Source organism: Penicillium oxalicum, chromosome VIII (assembly GCF_001723175.1).
Source record: "Penicillium oxalicum strain HP7-1 chromosome VIII, whole genome shotgun sequence".
Classification (NCBI taxonomy): Eukaryota; Fungi; Ascomycota; class Eurotiomycetes; order Eurotiales; family Aspergillaceae; genus Penicillium; species Penicillium oxalicum.
The window spans coordinates 807,638-828,772 of NC_064657.1; the positions used below are offsets into that span (position 1 = coordinate 807,638).

At 52.4% G+C, this 21,135-nt stretch overlaps 8 protein-coding genes across 8 annotated transcripts; 5 read left to right on the plus strand and 3 right to left on the minus strand.

Moving 5' to 3' along the window:
* Positions 1–446: 446 nt before the first annotated feature.
* Positions 447–810, plus strand: POX_h09590 (uncharacterized protein; the record flags this gene model as incomplete). The annotated part of the gene is made up of 3 exons (XM_050118340.1): positions 447–449; positions 510–636; positions 704–810. 3 exons carry the CDS (start codon positions 447–449, stop codon positions 808–810), a joined length of 237 nt encoding a protein of 78 aa, XP_049965127.1.
* Positions 811–1,253: 443 nt separating this feature from the next.
* Positions 1,254–4,649, minus strand: POX_h09591 (AP-3 complex subunit delta; the record flags this gene model as incomplete). The annotated part of the gene is made up of 7 exons (XM_050118341.1): positions 1,254–3,274; positions 3,333–3,561; positions 3,613–3,996; positions 4,091–4,287; positions 4,342–4,460; positions 4,541–4,574; positions 4,622–4,649. The coding sequence occupies 7 exons, from the start codon at positions 4,647–4,649 to the stop codon at positions 1,254–1,256; spliced, it is 3,012 nt and encodes a 1,003-aa protein (XP_049965128.1).
* Positions 4,650–5,061: 412 nt separating this feature from the next.
* On the plus strand, positions 5,062–6,228 carry POX_h09592 (uncharacterized protein; the record flags this gene model as incomplete). Its single annotated transcript, XM_050118342.1, has 4 exons — positions 5,062–5,430; positions 5,522–5,728; positions 5,797–5,946; positions 6,010–6,228. The coding sequence occupies 4 exons, from the start codon at positions 5,062–5,064 to the stop codon at positions 6,226–6,228; spliced, it is 945 nt and encodes a 314-aa protein (XP_049965129.1).
* A 1,003-nt stretch (positions 6,229–7,231) lies between these two features.
* POX_h09593 (uncharacterized protein) lies at positions 7,232–7,603 on the minus strand (the record flags this gene model as incomplete). The annotated part of the gene is made up of 2 exons (XM_050118343.1): positions 7,232–7,381; positions 7,439–7,603. The coding sequence occupies 2 exons, from the start codon at positions 7,601–7,603 to the stop codon at positions 7,232–7,234; spliced, it is 315 nt and encodes a 104-aa protein (XP_049965130.1).
* Positions 7,604–8,852: 1,249 nt separating this feature from the next.
* Positions 8,853–11,968, plus strand: POX_h09594 (uncharacterized protein; the record flags this gene model as incomplete). Its single annotated transcript, XM_050118344.1, has 5 exons — positions 8,853–9,293; positions 9,358–9,378; positions 9,777–11,282; positions 11,472–11,760; positions 11,841–11,968. 5 exons carry the CDS (start codon positions 8,853–8,855, stop codon positions 11,966–11,968), a joined length of 2,385 nt encoding a protein of 794 aa, XP_049965131.1.
* A 674-nt stretch (positions 11,969–12,642) lies between these two features.
* Positions 12,643–16,530, minus strand: POX_h09595 (Inositol-1,4,5-trisphosphate 5-phosphatase 1; the record flags this gene model as incomplete). Its single annotated transcript, XM_050118345.1, has 7 exons — positions 12,643–13,160; positions 13,290–13,612; positions 13,686–13,795; positions 13,877–14,176; positions 14,239–15,886; positions 15,950–16,145; positions 16,218–16,530. 7 exons carry the CDS (start codon positions 16,528–16,530, stop codon positions 12,643–12,645), a joined length of 3,408 nt encoding a protein of 1,135 aa, XP_049965132.1.
* Positions 16,531–17,125: 595 nt separating this feature from the next.
* Positions 17,126–18,168, plus strand: POX_h09596 (Protein pxr1; the record flags this gene model as incomplete). The annotated part of the gene is made up of 3 exons (XM_050118346.1): positions 17,126–17,148; positions 17,204–18,056; positions 18,148–18,168. The coding sequence occupies 3 exons, from the start codon at positions 17,126–17,128 to the stop codon at positions 18,166–18,168; spliced, it is 897 nt and encodes a 298-aa protein (XP_049965133.1).
* Positions 18,169–19,273: 1,105 nt separating this feature from the next.
* Positions 19,274–20,475, plus strand: POX_h09597 (Diacylglycerol O-acyltransferase 2A; the record flags this gene model as incomplete). Its single annotated transcript, XM_050118347.1, has 2 exons — positions 19,274–19,368; positions 19,449–20,475. The coding sequence occupies 2 exons, from the start codon at positions 19,274–19,276 to the stop codon at positions 20,473–20,475; spliced, it is 1,122 nt and encodes a 373-aa protein (XP_049965134.1).
* Between the last annotated feature and the right edge of the window lie 660 nt (positions 20,476–21,135).

Genomic DNA, 21,135 nt, shown 5'->3' on the forward strand with positions numbered 1-21,135 from the left:
GAAGCGCGAGCCGGCTCGCCGCGAGTAATGCAAGGCCTAATTCTGCTTCGATGCTTAATTCTGTGAATAGTAGGGACGAATGAGGTGGCCATAAGTGATGACTCATCTAGGGTTCTAGCTCGTCAGGAGCCCTTTTATATGTAGTCCATTATCTAAGTATTCATTATATTATATATGTCATAAACAGTTGACGTGTACGTACTACTTACTGAATTGCAGATTTAACAAAAAAGAAATTCAAAAGAAAATCCGGATTTTAGAACAGCCGATTAAACGTGTCCTTTACGACCTAATTTGGTTAGACGCGGCCGGAGTGATATCGATAAGAGTGCTGCATCATCCGCTATCAGTACACGTCTCCCCCCGATCCTCGACTTCTGACCCCCTTCCACTTGGAGACGATCAATTCTACATTCATTTGAAAATCCTTCTTTCATACATTCATAATGGTAAGCTCATGTATTAAGAGCGCAAGCTGCCTCGTAAATTTTTGACTAAAACTTTCACAGGCTCAAACCCCGCAACAACGCCGTGCGAACGAAAAGTTCGCGAAGAGCGAGGCCGCCAAGCGCGGAAGAGGGCCAACCGTCGCGAAGCCCAGGCAGAGCAAATCGCCCATCTCCATGGGCTGGCTGGGTAAGTCGGAGAGGAATTATGGGTTTCACAACTTGAACGTTTCCTTCTAACTCTTGTGATTTCCCAGTGCTGCTGGCTTTTGTCGTCTGCGGTGGTCTTATCCTCGAGCTGTTCAGAATCGTCCCTCAGATTTGGGATACCGTGGCCTCCATGCTTGCTCGAATCACCAGTTAGATGAGTGAAAGGGCGCCCTTCGTTCTCTCCATCCTCGCAGTCCTCACCACATTCTTGTAAACCCGCGCAGATGATCGACTCTGCACAGTATCGGGTCACCCTCTGCGCGACGTGCCCTCTCCTCACAATGGCCTGAATGTCGTCCCCGCCCCCTTCAGGCAACGAGCATCGATCATCGAGCAAGGGCATGAGCTTGAGCACTCATTTCATCACTTGAAATCATTTGGCTCAAAATGTACAATAATTCGCAAACGAGCTGGTATCGTTTAAAGGATCCTGAGTGCAGCATATACGAGAACCACTACTTTCTGCTGCTCTGTTGGCATGGATTTCAGTGGACCAAACGTATCGTCGTTTCGTAGATTGTTCGTTTCTCTTGTAGATTGTACATGCCATCCCAGATTTCATCGCACAGCAAGGCTTGAGAAATGGTGGAGTACATGTCACCTGGACATCCCCTCCATAGTCTTTTCACCTCCCATATCGATTCCGGTATCGGCCTGGGCTGCCTCTTCCTTCTTCTCCTTGGGTTTCCGAGCCTTCTTCTTCACAGGGGCCGGCTGGCTTTCATCGGTTGAAGTTACCTTTTTCTTGGTTTTCTTTTTCTTGACGAGCATCCCCTCGCTGGGTATCCCACCCACTTCGATTCGTTCCGAAGCCCGTTGCATGCGCAATCGCATTTGTTCGACCTCTCGCATCGCTTTCTTCATTTCGGCATCTCCCTCATCGCCCTCTGCCGTCGACATTCCTGCCTTGTCATCCCTCGTCAGAGAGAGGCTGCCGAGACCGCTGGAGTCCACTTGGAGGAGCGACCGCTTGGCGACAGGGGCGAGAAGTGCTGGTTCGGGAAGATTTTCATGGACCAAAGGTTCATTGGTACCAAAGGTCTCGTCGGCTGCGACTTCCAACTTTTTTCGTCGGCTGCGATGCGCCCCGGCTGATTTTCGCTCGGAGCGGGGGTGCTGCAGAGGATCGAGTTTCAAGTCTACAATGGGAATGGAATCAACGTCCAATGAACTTGTGCCAGCAAGCGGAGACATCGACAAGTCCGATCGTCCGCCCATCGAGGCAATGTAGAATGGATCATCCTTGTAGCGTTCTCTGCGCTCAAGTTTCCGCCTCTCTGCAGAAGCCGGAAGTTCTGTAGATCCTCGCAGATTGTTTTGGTAAGATGGGTCGGGGTACACATCGAGAGAAGAGATGGCTGCAGTGGCCCTGGCCGGAGCGGGTGTCAAATCGGGAACGTAATAAAACTTCTGCAAAGCATCGCCCTGCTTTGCTTGCGAGGGCGCGTCATCGACGTGGTGGAATAGGTCCGATAGACTCTCATTAATTGGCTCGTCCAGAAGCAAAGTTTCGGGCAACACTACCTTCTTCTGAGCAGTGAGAGCGACCGGGTTGAGCTCCAGCCCCTCGAAAAGACTCGGAAGTACTGCGGCCAACAGTGATGGCATTTCTTGGACATCGGATCGGAGCGCCTCGGCGCTCAATCGAAGGACTTCCAGGAACTCAATTGCTCGTTCCTGCACGTCAAGATCCGGATGAGCGGACAAGGCCTCCAGAAACTCCACAATCCGCGCTAGAAGAAGAGTCGTCTGGGTCTTCCATGAAGTCTCCTGATAAGCATCTCGATTTACTCGTATAAAGACCTTGGGAATTGCTTGTAGGAAAAGCTGGAGCGTTGTGGCGGGAAGCGTAGCATTGGCTACATCGACCATGGACTGCAAAGTCCGACTAGGAGAGGCCAATTCGCTGGCATATTCACCAACAACCCACGAAATGGGCCCCAGCACATCATCGCCGACATTGGAGCCGGGGGGGAAAAAGGTGGATCGATTGTCGATGAGCAAAAGTGACTCTGCCGCCCGAGTTGCCTCTAGTCGCACCCCTCTGACACGAACGGCAACATTTCGGATCTCACTCCCTATCCGGAAAGCGGTGCTGGCTTTGGCGTGTACATTCGCGTCGTGGCCCGAAGTCGTCTGGTACCAAGCATCCTCAACCTCGGATGGTGGTAAAAGTCGAACGAGTTGAACCAGGACGCTGACGTACCACTCAAAATCCACAACCTCTGAGTAGTTGTTTTGAGAGCAGATATCCAGTATCCGATGCACCACCTCATTACGGTAATCGTTTGGCAGCGTGGCGGCAACATTCACGGCTGGAGGTGATCCTGTTGATTCTTCACCATCTCCGGCGCTAGGGAAGGCTGTGGACCCCGCCTCATCTTCTGCTGCAGCGAGCGGAGAAGCCAGCGTGGCTAAACGAAGCTGATCAAGAAGACGGTCCACCACCCCTTGCAGGGTCTCACTCGAGACCATACCGGCAGCAAGCTCCAGGGCTTGCAGTCGGATAGAGATGTCGGGGTCATCCAGGCAGTCCATGATCACATCCTGCTGCACTTCAACCAGCGACGGATGGGTGGCGACAATTCGATTCAAAGCTAAAAGGGCGACGTATTTCACTTGAGGCGACAGTCAGTTTCAAATCATGCCAAGTAGTTAGAGAGAAGGCTGTATTACAGTTTGGATCGGAATCAAGGACAATCATCCCTCGGAGCTTGCCAACACAGAGACTGGCAACCTCATCTCTTTCCTGAAGGCTGTCTTCCCCGTCGAGAATGCCGCCTTGGATGATGCCATTGATACACTCATATAGTAGAGACATGGCTGTCGTGGTTTGGATAATATTCACCAGTGGACGCAGCAATTTGCGGGTTAATCTCGGCTCCACAGGTGTCAATGTCGCAAACTGAACAACGTTAGCACCCTCTGAACGAATGCTTGTAAGGGGCGATCGTACCAGCTTGATGATCTTGATGGCCATCCAATTGTTACCACTATCAACAAGAAGTTCAAAGAACCTCGGTGCAAGTGGGAGAAAATCGGTGGGCCGGCGCCATCCCAGTTCGCAAACGACATTGATAGCCGCTGTCGTCACACTACTGTCTTCATGTTCATCCATCAACCGTTCCTGAATCTTAGGCCATCCTAACCTGAGCGCTTCGGGGTACACCAACGCAAAGCGATAGAGGCACACGATCGACTTTTTTCGGACTGTGGGACTGGAGTGCGAGAGTCGAGAGAGAACGTCGGGCAGCAGCGACATGGCCAAGGATGGTGTGATGATATGCGGTAGGGAGACCAGCGGCAATGATAATGCGGGGATATTAGGGGATACGATGTCCTAGATCTGAGGTTTAGCTTCTGTGCCACGGCTTACAAATTGCGGAATGACAACACGCAAGCGTATCAATGAGTGGAATCCAAGCAAAAATCACCTTTTTCAGCATGTTGGTTGCTAACATCAGCACTTCCGTGTCGGGACGGAAGCTCTGTACCGCACCGAGATATCCCACTCGCTTTTGAAGGTATTTGGCAGACGACATCACCTCTAAGACGTGAAAAGAGGCCCAAGACATATCATAACCAAACATCTCGAGATATATGAGCTTCAGTAAAGCCGTAGCCTTCTTATCTTTGAATGGTCAGCAAGAAGTGGGTGGCTGCAATGAGAAAACCGAACGCTCACCCATATCCTGTGATTTGATCTCCGCTTTGCATTCGCGGAGGCAGCTTTGGACATATTCATCTTCCGCGCCTCTATGGCTCCGGAGGCCTTTGATCAGGTCGTACAAAGATTTCTCGAACCTGCTACATTTGTTAACACATGAGAGGCCAGTGGCCGTGGCGTTTTGCCCGGGAGGTCGCTCGTTTGGAATTCCACTGACATGGTGTCTGGCGCTCTCCGGCTGGCTTGAGCGACTTTAATTTGAATATTCAAGCCGTAGCATGGATTTCAAGAAGCGCACGCTGCATGAAATGCCCGATCCAATCCATGTGCTCGTGTGTCTGACCTGCGATGAAAACGGAGAGCTCCCAGTTGGCCGTCACCTCCGATCCGACGTGGGGAGCTCCCGGAGAGTGGGTTGACTGGACCGATAAGGATCACGGGATCACGTATCGCAGCTAATCTCCGGGCCCCAGCTCTCGGAGTTACTCCACCATCGTGGATTGGTCCTTGAAGCGATCTGTGACCCTTGCGCAATCGCTACTCCGCCGTGTAGATCCACGATATCGTCCAAGATTGTTGTGTGAGTCCACCGAGTCATGCATTTGAACTCTTATCAGGTCGCGGATCACGCAATCTACCCACGAAAGCTCTCAGAGACCCCTTAAGGCATGATCACGCTGACCAGATATCACAATCCCAGTTCAAGCTCCCAAGCGAATTGTTCAAACACTTTCAGCAATGGGCGGCTCCGTGGACGCCCAAGTCAACGGGTCTGATGTGCTCGCTGCTCTGAAATTGGCGCAGCAGGCCCCCGCCATCCTCGGTCATGGCTCCGCACAGAGTGCCAACGCACCGACCAAAGTCTCGCGGGATACAGCGGAGGAGTATAGCCGACTGGAGCAACTCTTCCTGGCCTGCCTACAAACTGGGGATGACAAAGCTGCACAGGAATGTCTGAATCGCCTCAGTCACCGGTTCGGGCCGGCAAATGAGAGAGTGATGGGCCTTCGTGGTTTGTATCAAGAAGCGACCGCCACGGACCAGGCTGCTTTGGAGAAGTGTCTGTCGGAATACGAGAAGATTCTGTCAGAAAACCCGGTCAATGTGGTCAGTCATCCATCTTCGATTCCGACTGTCAGTGCGAGATAGGAGTCTCAATGGTGATGTTGACTGACTCATTCTGTTCTCCTGCAATTAGCCTGTCATGAAACGCCGAATCGCTCTGCTCCGGTCCCTAGAGCGGCCCGCTGAGGCCACCGCTGCTCTCATTCAGCTCCTCGATGCTGTGCCTACCGATGCCGAGTCGTGGGTGGAGTTGGCCGATCTGTATCAATCTCAAGGCTTAGGGTCACAGGCCATCTTCAGTTTGGAGGAAGCTCTGTTGATCGCTCCAAATTCTTGGAATGTATGCCATTTGAAACGCTTCGACAAACCCTTGATGCCCCGTACGTATCGCTGACACATATGTGATAGATCCATGCACGACTAGGTGAACTGCTCTACGTCTTTTCTTCGTCCTCTGAGAGTGACGCAGGCAGACTTGCTGGCAAGTCAGTTCAACATTTCTGTCGTAGTATTGAACTTTGCGATGATTATCTACGAGGCTTCTACGGATTGGCCATGGTATGTTTCACCACCTTAAAGCCTCAATTCCCCCTTTAAATGCCGTCTGCTGATGCTGTTTAGGCCACCACTCGTGTGCTCGAAAACAAATACGCGCCCGAAAACTCGGCCGATCCCGCTGTCCCTTCCCAGCACACAATCAGACAACTCAGGGAGGTTGCTCTGCGGCGACTGGAGCATCTGGTTCAAACCCGGTCTGTGGACGATCAGCACTGGGCATCGAGTCGGGGAGAACTCATTGCCGCTAAAGAGCTGCTCAACCGCTACTCCGCAGCCAAATGAAGAAAACCAATATCCTGATTGTTGTAAATTGCGATTCGCTTGTCAGATACCCTAATTCAAAAGACTATCAAATTGCTTGTTCACATCCTACGGCTAGATGAGAATCTCACACTCTGTGGTACTTGCCCCAGATCTTCCGTAGTCGCCAGCAGGCACAATTATGGGGATGAGCGCTGAATCATGGCGACCAGCAAGGGCCGCAGCCAGTGTACCCAAGGGAAACTGGTGTAGCTGCTCTGGCTTGTATGCAGCGCAGGAGTCATGTGCGGTGCTTGGCATCTTCCCCCAGCAAAGAAAAGAGTCCCTTGTCTTTGTCCCGAGCTCGTGCCAATTCAGGCCAAGAATTTTGAACGCCGACTTGTGACTCACATGCTTGCATGCGGCGTCATTGTTCCTCGCACCTGGTGAACCTGCGTCAACAGCTCTGTCCGTTCCAGTCCTGAGCCGGATGTGGCAACTGGGGTCGAAGTCACCCCTTTCAGGAGTGAATTGAAGCCAGATCGTCCGGAACGCACACCGAATTGAGGCTGAAATTTTGGCTCAGCGCGGCTTGAGCACACTAGCGTACCTCTGTATGCCCAAGAGACCACGAGCAGGCTTGTCAGGTGCTTTTGTCTTTTTACTCAAAGTTCATTCGTACCCGATGCACGTGAGGTGGACTCGTCGGGCATATGCACCGGCACCTTCTGTGAGTCGCATCTCTGGATGTACGATGAAGGGAGCGCCATGACCCTGCATCTGGCGTCGTGTGCCGCTACATCTTTACATCTTTTGCTGCGTGTGTGGACTTTGACTTTCGATCGACTGTCGTGTAGGACTGTCCGAGGCAGGTGATGAAGGCTCCGGGGCGCCCTGTCCGCGTCTGCGACGGCAAATCTTGATTTGCATCATCGCTGTCATCATCATTGTCATCACTCATATCGCGATCTATGTTTATTCTCTTCGCCCTCAGACACAAGATCTGGACCCCTGTCAACTGCCCACCCATCACCACAACCGGATGTCAGGATAGGGTTAATGATTGGGCGCCATTGGGCAGCAGATCGACATGGATGTAGCCGATCCACGCTGCCGTCGACAGGATACACCGTACAACCTTGTCGATTCCGACCTTCACTCTGAGTAGTGAGTACTCGTCGACGTGAGACTTATTCTGCATGTTATATGGCATGTTCAGTTCGATCTATCTACGGTTGGCTGTACACGGTACACTGCTGACGGCGGCGCTTGCTTGGGGTCCAGACGTGCCATCGGGCGATGAAACTCCCTGGTGTTGACGTTGGGCGGCTCGTCTGGGGCTCATCGCCCACTTGTACTGTGCATGGAGCCATCGCCGAACACGATCGACAGCGGAATTCTGTTGGTGATGGTACATTCAGGCAAATCTCCAGCCGCCACCGTTCGAGCCAGCACTATAGTCGCTGCCAGGCACCGAGCATAGAAAAAGCCATTGACTGGAGCTTCTAGACTCCTCGCCCTCCTCAGCGCGTCCATCCAGCGCAAGCATACGGAGACTGGACCCAGGTCCAATCAAGGCCCCAGGGTGGGGGACTATGGTCCGGAAGCAATAATAAGGCAGGCTTGTTCGTGTATTGCTGAGTGCGAAGTCGAGCCATTCTTACAAGGAATTGAGTGCGCCAGGTCGCATCGGAATCCTATTTTCATATCTTCCCTCCGTGCTACCTAGTTCTTCACGTCTCTCTGCGTGATGGTCGGGTCTCAACCTCAACGCCCGAGTGATTATTACTGAGTCTATACCTCCTCACCAGTATCCCAGGGTCAGAACTACTCCCATGTAGCTGAGGAGAGGTACTCTTAGGCGCGCCTCTTGCACACGCACTCGATCCCGAGGGTCACTGTGAGGGTGTTGTGGACCGGTCCTTATTGGCTCATTCTTCCTGGACGCGATCCTCTCGATGCTCACCCGTTTGGCGCTTTAGTTTGTATGCCCAATCCAGGCCCAACTGAAAGGTTTTGGGGGTGTATGTGATGGTGACCCGACAGGGTTGAAATCAGTTGCTTCTGTCCGACAAAACTAAAAAAAAAGTGACACATCGGATCATCAGGCAGACACGTGAGGATTTCTTCCAAAGGCCTCCCCCCGCCCCCTCGACATTCGATCTTTGCTTTGATGGACTCATCTCTTTCTCTTTCTCTCCGTCTCCCTTGGGTCTCTCTTTGATTGCTGCCATTCGACCGTGAGAGACGGGACAGAGAGAGAAAAAAAATCGAGACAGAGACTGTGATCTTTCGATGTTTGCGCCCACTCAGGATTCGGTGATCACCAAGCGCAGCGACTACACAAACTCCAGACTGCCATCTTCCTCCAGAGGACTGGAAAGGGAATTGCTCATATTAACTTCATCCCTGCGGTACACGGGCGGTAGTGGCACAGTCTATACTCTTTAGTCTGTACTCCCCCGTACGAGACATTCCTGGTCTGTGCCAAAAAAAAAAAAAAAAAAAAAAAAAAAAGGAAGATCTCGGAAACGATCAACCCACTCACATTGGTCCTGGGTCCTTGATCCATCTCGATCTGTGCCAGCCTTGTCAGTCGTGCAAGGGGGTTCTCTCTCGTTCACCCACCCTCAAGCCTCAAGCCTCAATTGCGCGGGGCCAGTCAAATGCGAGGTTTCTTCTTATCCCCGCGTCCGCCAACCCTAATCCTTGCAAACACTGACGACAAGAGCACAAGAAAGAGCATCCAAGTGGAAGAAGAATCAGTGTCCGCGGCTGCTCAGCAGAGCGAGACAGTGCCCAACCCATCGACCGCCAGCGCTAGTCCTCGCACTTGCATTGGCACGAGCACTTGCAGCAGCAAGAGCAACAACACCAGCAACAATCCTATCGTGAGCCCCACCAAGAAAAGAGCATCTGCCATCGCCTGGATCGTTTCAGACGGTCCACCACCTGCAGCCTCACAGACGAATCTCGTCTTTCTTTCTCCACTACTTCTTCCTCCCCTCCTCTCATCCCTCTTCCACCCATCACCGCCACTCCTCTCGCCCATCCCAAATTCTCCCTCCTCGCTTGGTGCATGCGAGTCTCACGGAGAGGGGAAGAGGGTTAACTTTTTTTTTTCACTTCGGAACTGCATCCTCCTTTTCAATCTTTCCTCTAAATCGACAGGCTCTGCAATCCCTCTATGACGTATGTATTATTTCCTTTTTCTTTTTTTTTCCCGTTTTCTTTTCTTTTTTGGGAGGCTTTTCGTGTTGTCTCTTTTTTTTTCTTGTTCACTGCTTTCTCTCCCTCGGACATTGTCCTTCCACTCTGTCCCCCAACCTGCGCCTCTCTTCCCTCCCCCTCTCTGCCCGTGTCTTTCGCTCCACTCGCTTCGCTGGATGGATGTCTGTGTAACGGTGGAATGTCCACATTCCCACGGGACCACAACAAGACAGTCACGAAGCTCGGGGCACCGGTTCTCACCGCCCCCCCGAGTCAGCGTTAAACCCCGCGTCACACGCTCTCCACGCGCGGTTCCATGGTGCTGACCTTTTGACTTTGTTTCTCCCCACACTAGGCTCAGCATCTCAATCGACCCTCAGGATCCCCGCGACTTGGATTCTCTGTCGGACGAGGAGGATTCCGTAGTGCACTTGGGAAGTGATGACTACGAGGACTATGATGAGTGGGCGCAAGTGTCATACCCAGATGAAGTGAAACCGTCTGATTCAGCGTCTCGACCAAGGACTTCGCACCGTAACCGCTCGCACCATAGTTCGCGCTCCGCTTCGGGCCGCCCCAATCCAGCGCGTCGGCGGATGGTGCCTGAACGGGAGTCTCGCGAGTCCTATGGGACTCGCCCACGCCGTCGTCCCTCGCCTGAATCGCCCGATTCCGCCGACAGTGCGGATTCGGAGGACTACCCAGGGCACTACACCCGTGCCCCAGCAGATCGCAGATTCCCACAGGCCCCGCCGCCGCCGCCCGGGTACGCCCACAGCAACTCGTCCGGTCCGTCCTACGGCGCATATCCTCCTGTCTCGGGGCACGCCTCTCCCCTCCCGCATCCCAATGGCCATCTTCCTTCCGATACCCTAGTTCGATTCGGCCATAGCAACCCGGGCGCTGCGCCGTATGGCGCCGGACCATATCCGTACAACGGGCAATATCTACCCTCTCACCCGGCGGGCATGCACCCCTTTTATGGCCATGATCAAGTTCAGTCTCGTCACCGACCCCCTCCCCATCCACGCATGGACCCGCACGGTCTGGGGCAACCGCCGATGCCTCCTCATCTCGCGGGCCACATGCCCCCTTCGCCTTACCCCGGATCGTCATTTCACCAAGAGATGATGCACTATGCGCAGAACCCATATCTCAATTACCGCGACCCATACTCGATGATGCCGGGCATGGCACCACCATCCTACTTCCCGTACCCACCAGTGCCTCCCCCGTCTCAGCCGCCTGAGCCGGCTGCCGCTCCGGCTGCCGCACCGGCCCCTGCTCCTACTCCTGCGCCTGCGCCCGCCAGCCCGCCTCCCGCACCAGCGCCGGCACCGGCTGATGCTGCGAAGGACGAGGCCATCGCGCGACTGGAAAAGTTGATCATGGACGAGCGTGCCGAGCGCGAAGCCAAGGAAGCCGCGCGTCTGGCGCAAATTGAGCGCGAGGCGGCGGAGAAGCTGGCTCGGGAACAACAACTCGCCCACGACCGGAAAATTGCCGAGGAGGCGGCCTTTTTGGCACGAACAGACGCCGAGAAAAGAGCCGCAGAAGCGGCGGCAGTTGCCAAGGAAGAGGCTGAGAAAGCGGCCGCTGCCGCCGCATCGGAGGCTGCAAAGATCGCGGCCACAGAGGCTGCTGCTGCCGCTACAGCGGCTGCCGCCGAGGCCGCAAAGAAAGCCGAAGAAGAAGCCAAAAAGGCCGAGGAGGCGAGAAAGGCCGAGGAGGAGGCAAAGAAGGCCGAGGAGGCCAAAAAGGCTGAGGAGGCGAAGAAAGCCGAAGAGGCGGCGGCTGCTGCTGCCGCTGCTGCTGCCGCGCCGCCGCCGCTCCTCCTCCTCCGCCTCCGGAGAAAAAGAAGCCCATCAAATTCAAAGATGCTATTGGTAGAAAATTCAGCTTTCCTTTTGACTTGTGCGCCACGTGGCAGGTGAGTACCCCCCCTCCGTTCGTCCCCCCTCAGTATTTCTACTTGGCTCGCCCCAGTTTCAATCGACGTGATAGCACGAGAAGCAGGCCATGAAATGCATGTCTTTCCGATGCAAAGAGAAACTGACACCGTCCGTTCACTGTAGGGTATGGAAGATCTGATTAAGCAGGCTTTCGCGCACATTGAAGTCATTGGGCCACACGTCGCAGACGGACATTATGATCTGAAAGGACCCAATGGCGATATCATCCTCCCACAAATCTGGGAGACTGTGATTGAGCCTGACTGGAATATTACCATGCACATGTGGCCGATTCCCGAGAAACCGAAAGAGCCGGATCCTCCACCTGCCGCGGAGGCGCCGCCACCTGCCCCGGCGAAAGAAGAACCACCAGCCCCTCCTCCACCTGCGGAGCCCGCGAAGAAACCTGAAGGTATGTCCAAGCCCATGACAGGAAACAGACAGTTTTCCCCATCGGCAAGTGATCATGTACTTACGTTGACCATGTCACAGCCCCTAAAAAGCCCCTTCGCAAACCGGGGCCAAATTCGTTTGCTTCCTGGGTGCTGGGCGGCCGTGTTCCCCCCAAAACGGCCAAGGGGCCCAAAGCCGAGAAGAAGCCGGAAGCCCCTCCCCCTTGAGAGTACCTCTTGGCGGTGCAAAGAGGCCATCAAGGCCAAGAAAACAATCACGTCTAGCCTGTTTCGCTACTTTGGAATCATTCCTTGCCTCGTCGCTAACGGCAGACGGATAACTGTCGGCGATTATCCCCTATGGGGTCATCTGGCAGGCGCAGTCTCTACGGGGCGTGCTGGGCATGGGGATGGCAAGACATCCAGTTGCCATTCCCATGGTTTCGACACACTCTCACCGGAGAATACCTCTGCCCAGACCCGCGCACCTCCCGCATCGTGAGATCCCCGCCCGCTCTTTGGGGGAATCCCCCCTCCCTGCCCTGATACGAGACTGGCGCCAGAAAAGAAAAATATTTCAACCTCGGGCGGGCTCGGAGGAAGCTGCAAACACGTAAACAACCAATGCGTGCATCTCGGGAATTGTCCAAAGTCATGATCATTTGCTTTTTTTTTCTTCTTGTGTCTTTGTGTATCTTGCTTCAAAATACCCCCGTCATGTTGTGATAAAAATTCTATAGAATCTAAGAATACTCTATTCTCAATACTTTCTTCCTATCAATTCTGCAGAGAAGCCTACTGCATTATATTTCGTCTAGTGATATCAAGGGCCGGCCAATTCATAGCATGACAAGATTCATGAGCTGGTCATGTACAACGCCAAAAAAAGGCTCTCCGCTCATTCATCGCTGAGGAAGAAGCGGCTTCCACTCAATTGTATCCCCCGAAGCATCGCCCAACAGATCACCCGAGCGTTGAACATGAGACAACTGAGACCCTGGAACCGCATTACCGCCGGCGGCAGCAGACCGCGCTGTATTTGCCGATCCAAAATCCCTCGGCAATGTCGAACTTCGCGCCAGGCCCGACGCTGAAGGAGAAGTAAATCGACCACCAGTGGCTTGAGAGCTCAACGAGATCGGTTTCCGCGGCACCGCCGGTGGAGTCTTTTCCAAAGTCAATCTCTCCATTCTTGAAGACATGGACACAGAGGAGACACTAGTCTCTCTCGATAGACCGGCTGTTCTCCGCCGTGGGGGTGGAACGGGCTTTCTTTCGGGCAGATCAGGTGCTTTCGTTGGAACTCTGGCCTTGGGTACCCAATCTGGCTCACTGTCCATGGAGAAAGGATTCGACTTGCGAAGAGGATTGGGGACGTAGCCTGCCTTTGGGGGCTGTATTTCGGCTTTTGCGGGCGCGCCTATACCCACGATGAAAAAGAAGTCCCGTAATCAGTCAAAAGAAACCAAAAAGAAGGAGCATGAATCATCCGACTCTTCGACCCGATCCAGGGCTAAGAAACCATCCAGAGTAAGGGTCATTGACGTACTGTTATCAAGCCACCATCGATTCCGATCAGAACTCGCAGGGGGTAATCCCGGGGCGATAGGGCCCTGGGTGTAATTATCCTCTTCGTCAAAGTCTAACAAATCAGCAGGATCGGGGAGAGCCTCGCGCTGCCGTTCTTTGTAGAGCTCGCGGCGGAGACTGTCCTTTCTGTTCAAGTCTACAACATCGATCTTGCAGTCGAATTTGGCAAAGACGGGTCGGTGGTCGGAGCATCTGAGGTCAGCGGTGTGATACTGTGTTTGTCGTAGACCGTCGCCTCGCCAGAGGATTCGGTCACACCATGCTGGAATGCGGGCTTTATCACTGCAGAGCAAAGATGAGTTAGATGTTGGAAATTGGACGATAGTAGGGGGGTCGTCGTTGGTTGACGCCTTACGAGGTGTCATAGCGGTCTGTTCCTACATCATACTTGTAGGTCGGTGGGAATGTGATGAGACCCTCGGAATAGTACTGGAAGACTCTTCCCGCCAGCATGTGCAGATTCAACTTCAGATTTTGAATTAGTCAGTTGAAGTTCCTGGGCCGCTTTCCTTCCCTGGGAGGCTTTCACCTCCGGGACTTGCTTACCTGGTCATTATCGTAAAGTTTTTGAAGATCTTGGTGTAAGATCAACTCTCGTACCGCGGAGTTTCCCAACCCAATTCGGTAGTTGAAATCGCCGAGCCAGATGGTACAGTCATGATCGGCGATAGATCGACTCTTCTGGAATCGAAGGCCACGATCAATGGTCTCATAGTCTCGATCTCTTTCGTCGTCATTGCCAAACCCAGCAGCTAAGTGAGCAGTCACAAAACATATGCTGGTATCCGAAAAGTCGAACCGAATCGCACAGCCCCCTTTGTTTCCGGCAATCCCGGAAAGTCCAGTCTATCAACAGTCAGTGTCGAGTTGAGCAGCAAAGATATCTGTTTTTGGAGTCGTCGAGTTACCTTCTTGACAGCGCCCTCGACGTCTTTGATAGCTTTCAGCGCATTCGCCTTGACATAGATCATTAGAGCAGCGCCCACGAGCTGTCCACTTCGCAGCAACACATACTTGCCCGTTCCTTTTCGTTGCGTATGCTCATCCAGACAATTTTGAACAGCTTGTTCCCAGCCCTTTCGATTGCTAGGATTAGTCGACATGATCTGCTGGGGACTGAGAGTGACGATCTCTTGAAACCCCACAGCGAAGATCGTGGGATCTTCTTGAGATTCATCCCCCTTGGGGAATAGCCATGATGAAAGATCGGCTCCGGGGCCTTCATCACGGCCATTCACATTGAAGGTGCCGACCCAAATACGTATCTGCTTGGTGGTGGAGTATTCATCTGCGCGTCGACCAAGGTCTTCGCTCACAAGCTCATTCATCGGATCGTACAGGTGCACGGGGACTTGATTTGTCAGTCTTCCTAGCAAAAGATCAATCGTCTTTTGGCGGGCTTTATCCGTGAAATTATTGACGTAGAGTCTGGTGGCACTTTTCCGGGCATCTGCTAGAGCCCCGGCAAGAGACATTTTCCCGTGACGGGTAAAAGAAGACTTGAGAGCTCCAGTTCCAGCGTAGATCTTCGACAGGGCGTCTCCATTATCGGCCCACAAGGTGGAGTGGCGCATTTGAAGATCAGAGCTCAGCCTCGCACCTTGCTGGGAAAGAAACGCACCCAACGCCATTGAGCTAATGATGGTTTGAACAAGATTGGTACGATCCAAACAATCGAGACAATTTGTTCGAAAGACGCCTTCTTGCTGAAGCAGAATAGAAGAGGTGCTAGCGGCACCCTCTCTGTCCGTTGCAGACGCAACCGAGCGGGAGCTGTCATCTGAGAGGAAATACGCAAATCCGTCTAAAGAGTCGGCCAGGTCGTACTTGATTGAGTGGCTGGCTTCATACCCGGCCGGGCCCCGAGTTTCCGCGTGGAAATCATAGTCCGTCATTCGAAGCAGACTGTGAGGGTCTGATCGTGCCCGTGCTTCCTTCTGCCTGAGTGAACTTCGAGCAATGTGTTCGCGATACTTGGCCGAGAGATCTGCTTCACCGGATTTGAGTTCGCTGAGGAGATTCACAACATGGACCGCTCCGTACTCTAACTCGAGATTTTCAAAATGTTGATTGAAGGCGTGTTGAGTTGCTTCAAACGAGCGAGTCACTTCAATCTTTTGCTGGCCAGGAATCAGACCTGGGGTCTGCTCCCAAAATATCGGTACTGAGCCACGTATTTGCACGTATGAGAAGCAAATTCCGGGAGACAGCCAAAGGATCACCTCAGTCTCCACATAATTAGCAACATTACCATCATCATCTATGCCTCGCGAATTGAACCGTGTGCCAGCACGACGAGATGATTGTCTGGAAATGATGGTGAGGAGCGCTGGTAGATTCGTCCGCACCCGGGGCAGAATTGAAACTGTCGCTGGAATTTTGAGTGTGCTGGCAAACCCTCTTATAACGCATGTCAGAAATTGAGAACTATCAAGCTTCTCCTTCTCGACCGGAGGCAGGTTACTTCGGAACAACAGAAGAGGATGGATCATGTAAGAGTTCCACAGCATATCCTCGTCCAAGGAATCAATGTCAAATGCAGCCATTTTGTCCGAACTGAAATCTATAATCAGCGACCAAAACGAAGGCTTGTCAGGGCTGAAGATCCTTCATGCTCACCGATCTTGTAAGCGATCCGTCAGGTTAAAGTCAAGACTGTAGTAGAAGCTGCCATCCCCCAAAAGCTTCTTCAAGGCCAAAAAAGGGTGATCGGTCACCACTTCTCTACCGTCTGCACCTGGCCGTTCGTCGACGGCAAACTGGGAGCTGCTCTCGTAGTCTTGACCCAACTCATATTCGGATCTATTCAGGCAAACTATGGGTCCGTTAGAAATCATTGAGCCATGGCTTGCTGCGCGACAGCTGGGAGGTTCAAAAGGCAACATACAAAAGTCTACATTGTCGATTTTGGCCACAGATTCACCCGGGCGTACATTCGCCGCCTGCGAGGCGCCAGTAATCACGCAAACAAAAACATCCTCATTGAGTGTGACAAGGCCTAGAGTGCCATACCCAGCCCCCAACGGCCGGAACCCCTTGAGGTCGACCGAAGCTATTTCGGAGAATTCAACCTGACAACGTGGGGCAGTCTTGGACCTCTCATCAGCCGCATTATGGTGAAAGATCAAGACATGATCAGATCCCTGTAAAGCAATTGACCGATTCGGCTGCTCTCGACGGAGAACGCGAAAGTTGAACATGGTCCCCCCCTGAGGAGTTGCAATCACTCCAGATCGTGCTCAGGGCGTCTCCGTCTGTGATTCGCACGGGAGGCTAAGCCTCAGTCTGTGCAAGCTTAGGAATTGATCTGAATTGAGTGTGACTAAGCCATGTGATGGGACTTGATGGCGTAATCGATACCATGTGGATGGTATGGAAAAGCGCTCTCTTCACCACGAGCACCAGCCAAGCGAAAAAGAGTGTACAGGGGACTGTGCTGATTTCCAAGGACTTTGGCAGATGAGAAATGAGCTTCCTGTTTGATACAGCGAAATGTGGCTGAACCGGGCAGCATAGGACTCTCTTAACTCTTGGCTATCGATAAGCACACCGAGAGAGACATATCACGTGAAGCCCGATAAGCCAGTTGACGCGGGGAACTCACCTGTAACCTTTTCGCACTTATCGATAGATGACTCAGCACCGCCGCCCGGGCTCTTTGACAATCTTTTTTTCCCTTACAATTTCCCTTTTTCCGAGCTGTCAAGATACCCAAAAAGGCTTCGGTGTTTGTTTTCTTTTTCAGTGTCTCTTTTCTTGTTTATCCCCCCTAGTCACACTCTTTCTTCAGCAGTCATGGGTTTGGCCGGCCCCAAAAAGTAGGCTTCACCCCCGCGACAGATGCATGTTGTATCTTCTCTGACCGATTCGCAGCAAAACCAAAATCTCCCATGATCCCAACAACACCAAATGGGCCCGGTCCACGTCCGGCTTTGGCCACAAAATCATGAGTGCTCAGGGCTGGGCCCCTGGTGATCGATTGGGTGCCAAAGATGCGGCGCATGCGGAACATCTGACCTCGGCCAGTCTGACCCACATCAAGGTCACTCTCAAGGACGACACACTCGGGTTGGGTGCTCGCTTGAGCCGTGAAGGCCAACCCACGGGCCTGGATGCATTCAAGGGATTGCTGGGTCGACTGAACGGCAAGAGTGAGGAGGAATTGACCCGCGAACAACGGAAGAGAGATGATGTGCACCTCGCCCGTTATGTGGCGCTCAAGTTCCCGGAGGTGCGATTTGTGCGTGGTGGTCTCTTGGCTCAGGAAAAACTCCAGCGGTTGCCCGACCCGGCTCCCAAGAAAGAAACCAAGGATGTGGCCAGCGACAGCGACTCCGCCGAGAATACCGAATCTGCGCCCGAGAAATCTTCCAAATCCAAATCAAAGTCCAAGGAGAAGTCCAAGGAAAAGTCTTCGAAGAAATCCTCCAAAAAGTCTCGGTCTCAGTCCGATGAGGCAGACAGCTCATCATCGGATAAGAAGAAGAAGTCGAAGAAGTCAAAGAAGAGAAAGGCGGACGATGACGAGGACAGTGAATCCGAGACCAAGTCCAAACGCCGTGCTTCCTCTCCCGACGACAAGGTTTCGAGCAAGATTCAAGCTACAGTATCCACGGTATCGGCTATTCCCTTGGGCGAACGTCGGCCCATTGGGAGACAAGTATTCCGCGGGCGGCATATTGCACAGAAAAAACGTGCTCTCATGGACGACAAGTCGCTCAATGAGGTAAGTTTATGCGCTGCGAAGAATCTCGCATCCATTTTTGCATTCGCGGAAACTCATCGCAACAAATACTGACCGTGATTATTGAAATCAGATCTTCATGGTCAAGGCATAGTTATCCGGGCTGCATTGTTTAGACATATAATTTTGAGTCCCACGGGCGAGGCGTTAGGCGTAAATCGGACAGTCATCTATCACAATTAAGCTTTTTTTGGAACATTGGCATGAGCGCTCCTCGGCGTACGGCAGGCAAGACTCCAGGGGTTCAGGTTGTATCATCTCTATCCTCGTGAGCAGCAAGACAGGGTATCTAATTTGACAGCTTACTGTTCGTAATGCGTGGCTTGCTGTTGTGTTTGCCCCCAAGGATTGCACGCAGCTTCAGTGGCTGGGGACTGAGTAGTTGAGACTCAAGGTAAATTTCATCATGTGAAGCACTTCGCTAATGAAGACGAATCTGACTTCAATTCACCTAAATATGGCCTACCCTGGACTCCGAATCGACTGTTGATATAAATTCAAACCTATATGCGCCTCGATCTGTCAACATGTGTAATTGTCATTTCCAAGTATATACACCTAAAGGTGGAGACCCTGCCTGGGGTGTTTTTGAGCCACCATCCAGTTCAATTCCAGCCTACAGCACGGGCACTTTCCCAGCTGAATACCAAAAGACGAAACTGACCACATGAGTGACATCCCTTCTCTTGTTTACTTTATTTATTCGTGGAGCAGGCATGACTACAGCTGTGTGGCGTTGGAAGACTCACCTTCCTGGTCGAATCTCCCGCGCAGTGTCACAACATATCCATTACACCAATTGCCGAGATTCACGTAGGACAATGTGTTTGTTTGCCACCTTACACTTTTCACCCGACCGCTATTTCCCATTTGAATTGACTGCTTCAGCTCGCCTGAATCTGTATGACAGGTCATGAAGACTCCATACTCATTGCATAACCTACGATGGGTAGTTCTGAGGAGACTGGATAAGGCCGTATGCTCCTGTTCGAGATCAGTACGTGAAAAAGATACATGTGGATGCCTCGGTTTCCTTACCTAAGCCCGCGGCATCCGACGTCATTTGGTTCGATCGTCAACGGAAGAGCTTCCTCGTGAACGTTGGTGACTACAAATCCTTACCACAAGTTTCCTTTCCTCTCGCTCTCCCTTCTCCTCACACTTGACTCTCGCGTGTGTATATTGTGGGGCAATCAGAGATGAACGGGCACGTTACGCCACGAGATGAGGCTGCCGCTCCATCCACTACCAGCCCTACGAATTCACATAACTCGGCAAATGGAGAAAGTAAAGGGTAGGTCGACCACTACAGATTCAGCAAAAATCCCCAACCAAGCTTTGAAAATCTCGGGCGTAAACTAATACCCTTTCAAGAATCAACTGGGCACCTTTGAACATCGGCCTCGAGCGTCGCTTGCAGACCTTTGTCGTGCTCTGCCACACACTCACAATCGCAATCTTCTTGACGGGATTCTTCTTCACCTGCGCCATTCCTTTATTTTGGCCCCTTCTTCTCCCCTATCTCGTCTACGTCACGCTCTTCTCAACAGCTGCCACCTCGGGTGAACTCAAGGGCAGAAGAAATTTCCTGCGCCACCTGCCCATCTGGAAAGTCTACGCCTCGTACTTCCCCGCCCGTCTTCATCGGGAGGAACCGTTGCCCCCAACCAAGAAGTATATCTTCGGCTATCACCCCCATGGAATCATTTCCCACGGCGCCTTCGCAGCCTTTGCCACCGAAGCGCTCGGCTTCTCCAAGCTCTTTCCGGGCATCACCAACACCCTTCTCACACTCGATTCCAACTTCCGCATTCCCTTCTATCGCGAGTACGCCATGGCCATGGGTCTGGCCAGCGTCTCTCGCGAATCCTGCGAGAATCTCCTCACCAAGGGCGGTGCCAACGGGCAAGGCATGGGCCGCGCGATCACCATCGTAGTCGGTGGAGCTCGAGAATCACTCAATGCACAGCCATCTACGCTCCGACTGGTCCTGAAGCGTCGCAAGGGATTCATCAAGCTGGCCATTCGGACAGGGGCGGATTTAGTACCCGTGCTTGCGTTTGGAGAAAACGACCTCTACGAGCAGGTCCGCTCGGACGAACATCCTGTCATTCACAAGGTGCAGATGCTGGTGAAGCGCACCATGGGCTTTACCATCCCGCTTTTCCATGCGCGAGGAGTATTCAATTACGATGTCGGATTGATGCCTTATCGTCGGCCGTTGAATATCGTAGTTGGGAAACCGATCCCTGTGATGCAGCAGTCGAATCGGGACAAGATCGATGACAGCTACATCGATGAGCTTCATGCGCGGTACGTGCAGGAGCTAGAACGGTTATGGGACCAGTGGAAGGATGTCTATGCCAAAGACAGGACGGGAGAGCTGGAAATCATCTCATAGCTGCGGATATTCTCTTCGGACCGGTCAAGGTACCTAATCTACGCAGGGATATTCTAATTGACCCCTGCCTAAAGAGCCACAAGTTCGCCAAGGTGGCCAGAACAGATAAACAAAGGATCAACATGCCCGGAAATATGAAAACCACTGTGCTGGTTCACAACTAGATGGATCCTCATTAATACAAACCCATCTTTATATACAGTATATCTCCCTATCTTCCTCTCTCATCCCTCTTTGCATCTAACAGGGCGAACCTAATCGATGTGCCGCATCAACAGAAGCGAAAAACCTCGCAAGACAGGAAGACCTCGACTGTCGAAAATAGTAACCAAATGTTTTTTCAAAAAATCAATTCAACGGATGGAAACTGAATACCTCAAATTCCGGATGGGAGGGAGTCACCGCATCACTCTGGAAAAAAATGAAAACATAGAATACGAGGCAGATTTTTTTCTTTCCACACAATAGGAAAGATGCCAGAAAGCACCAGAGCACAAACGCAAGAAAAAAAAGTCAACGACGGGGAGAAACTGACCATGGAAAAAGCCGCATAAAATATATCGACGGGGTATCAGATCAACCAAGAGAGGAAAAAGAAAGAGACAAAATTGCCTAACGCAAGACCGTCGCAAAAACAGCTCATGACAAAGAACTTGCTTC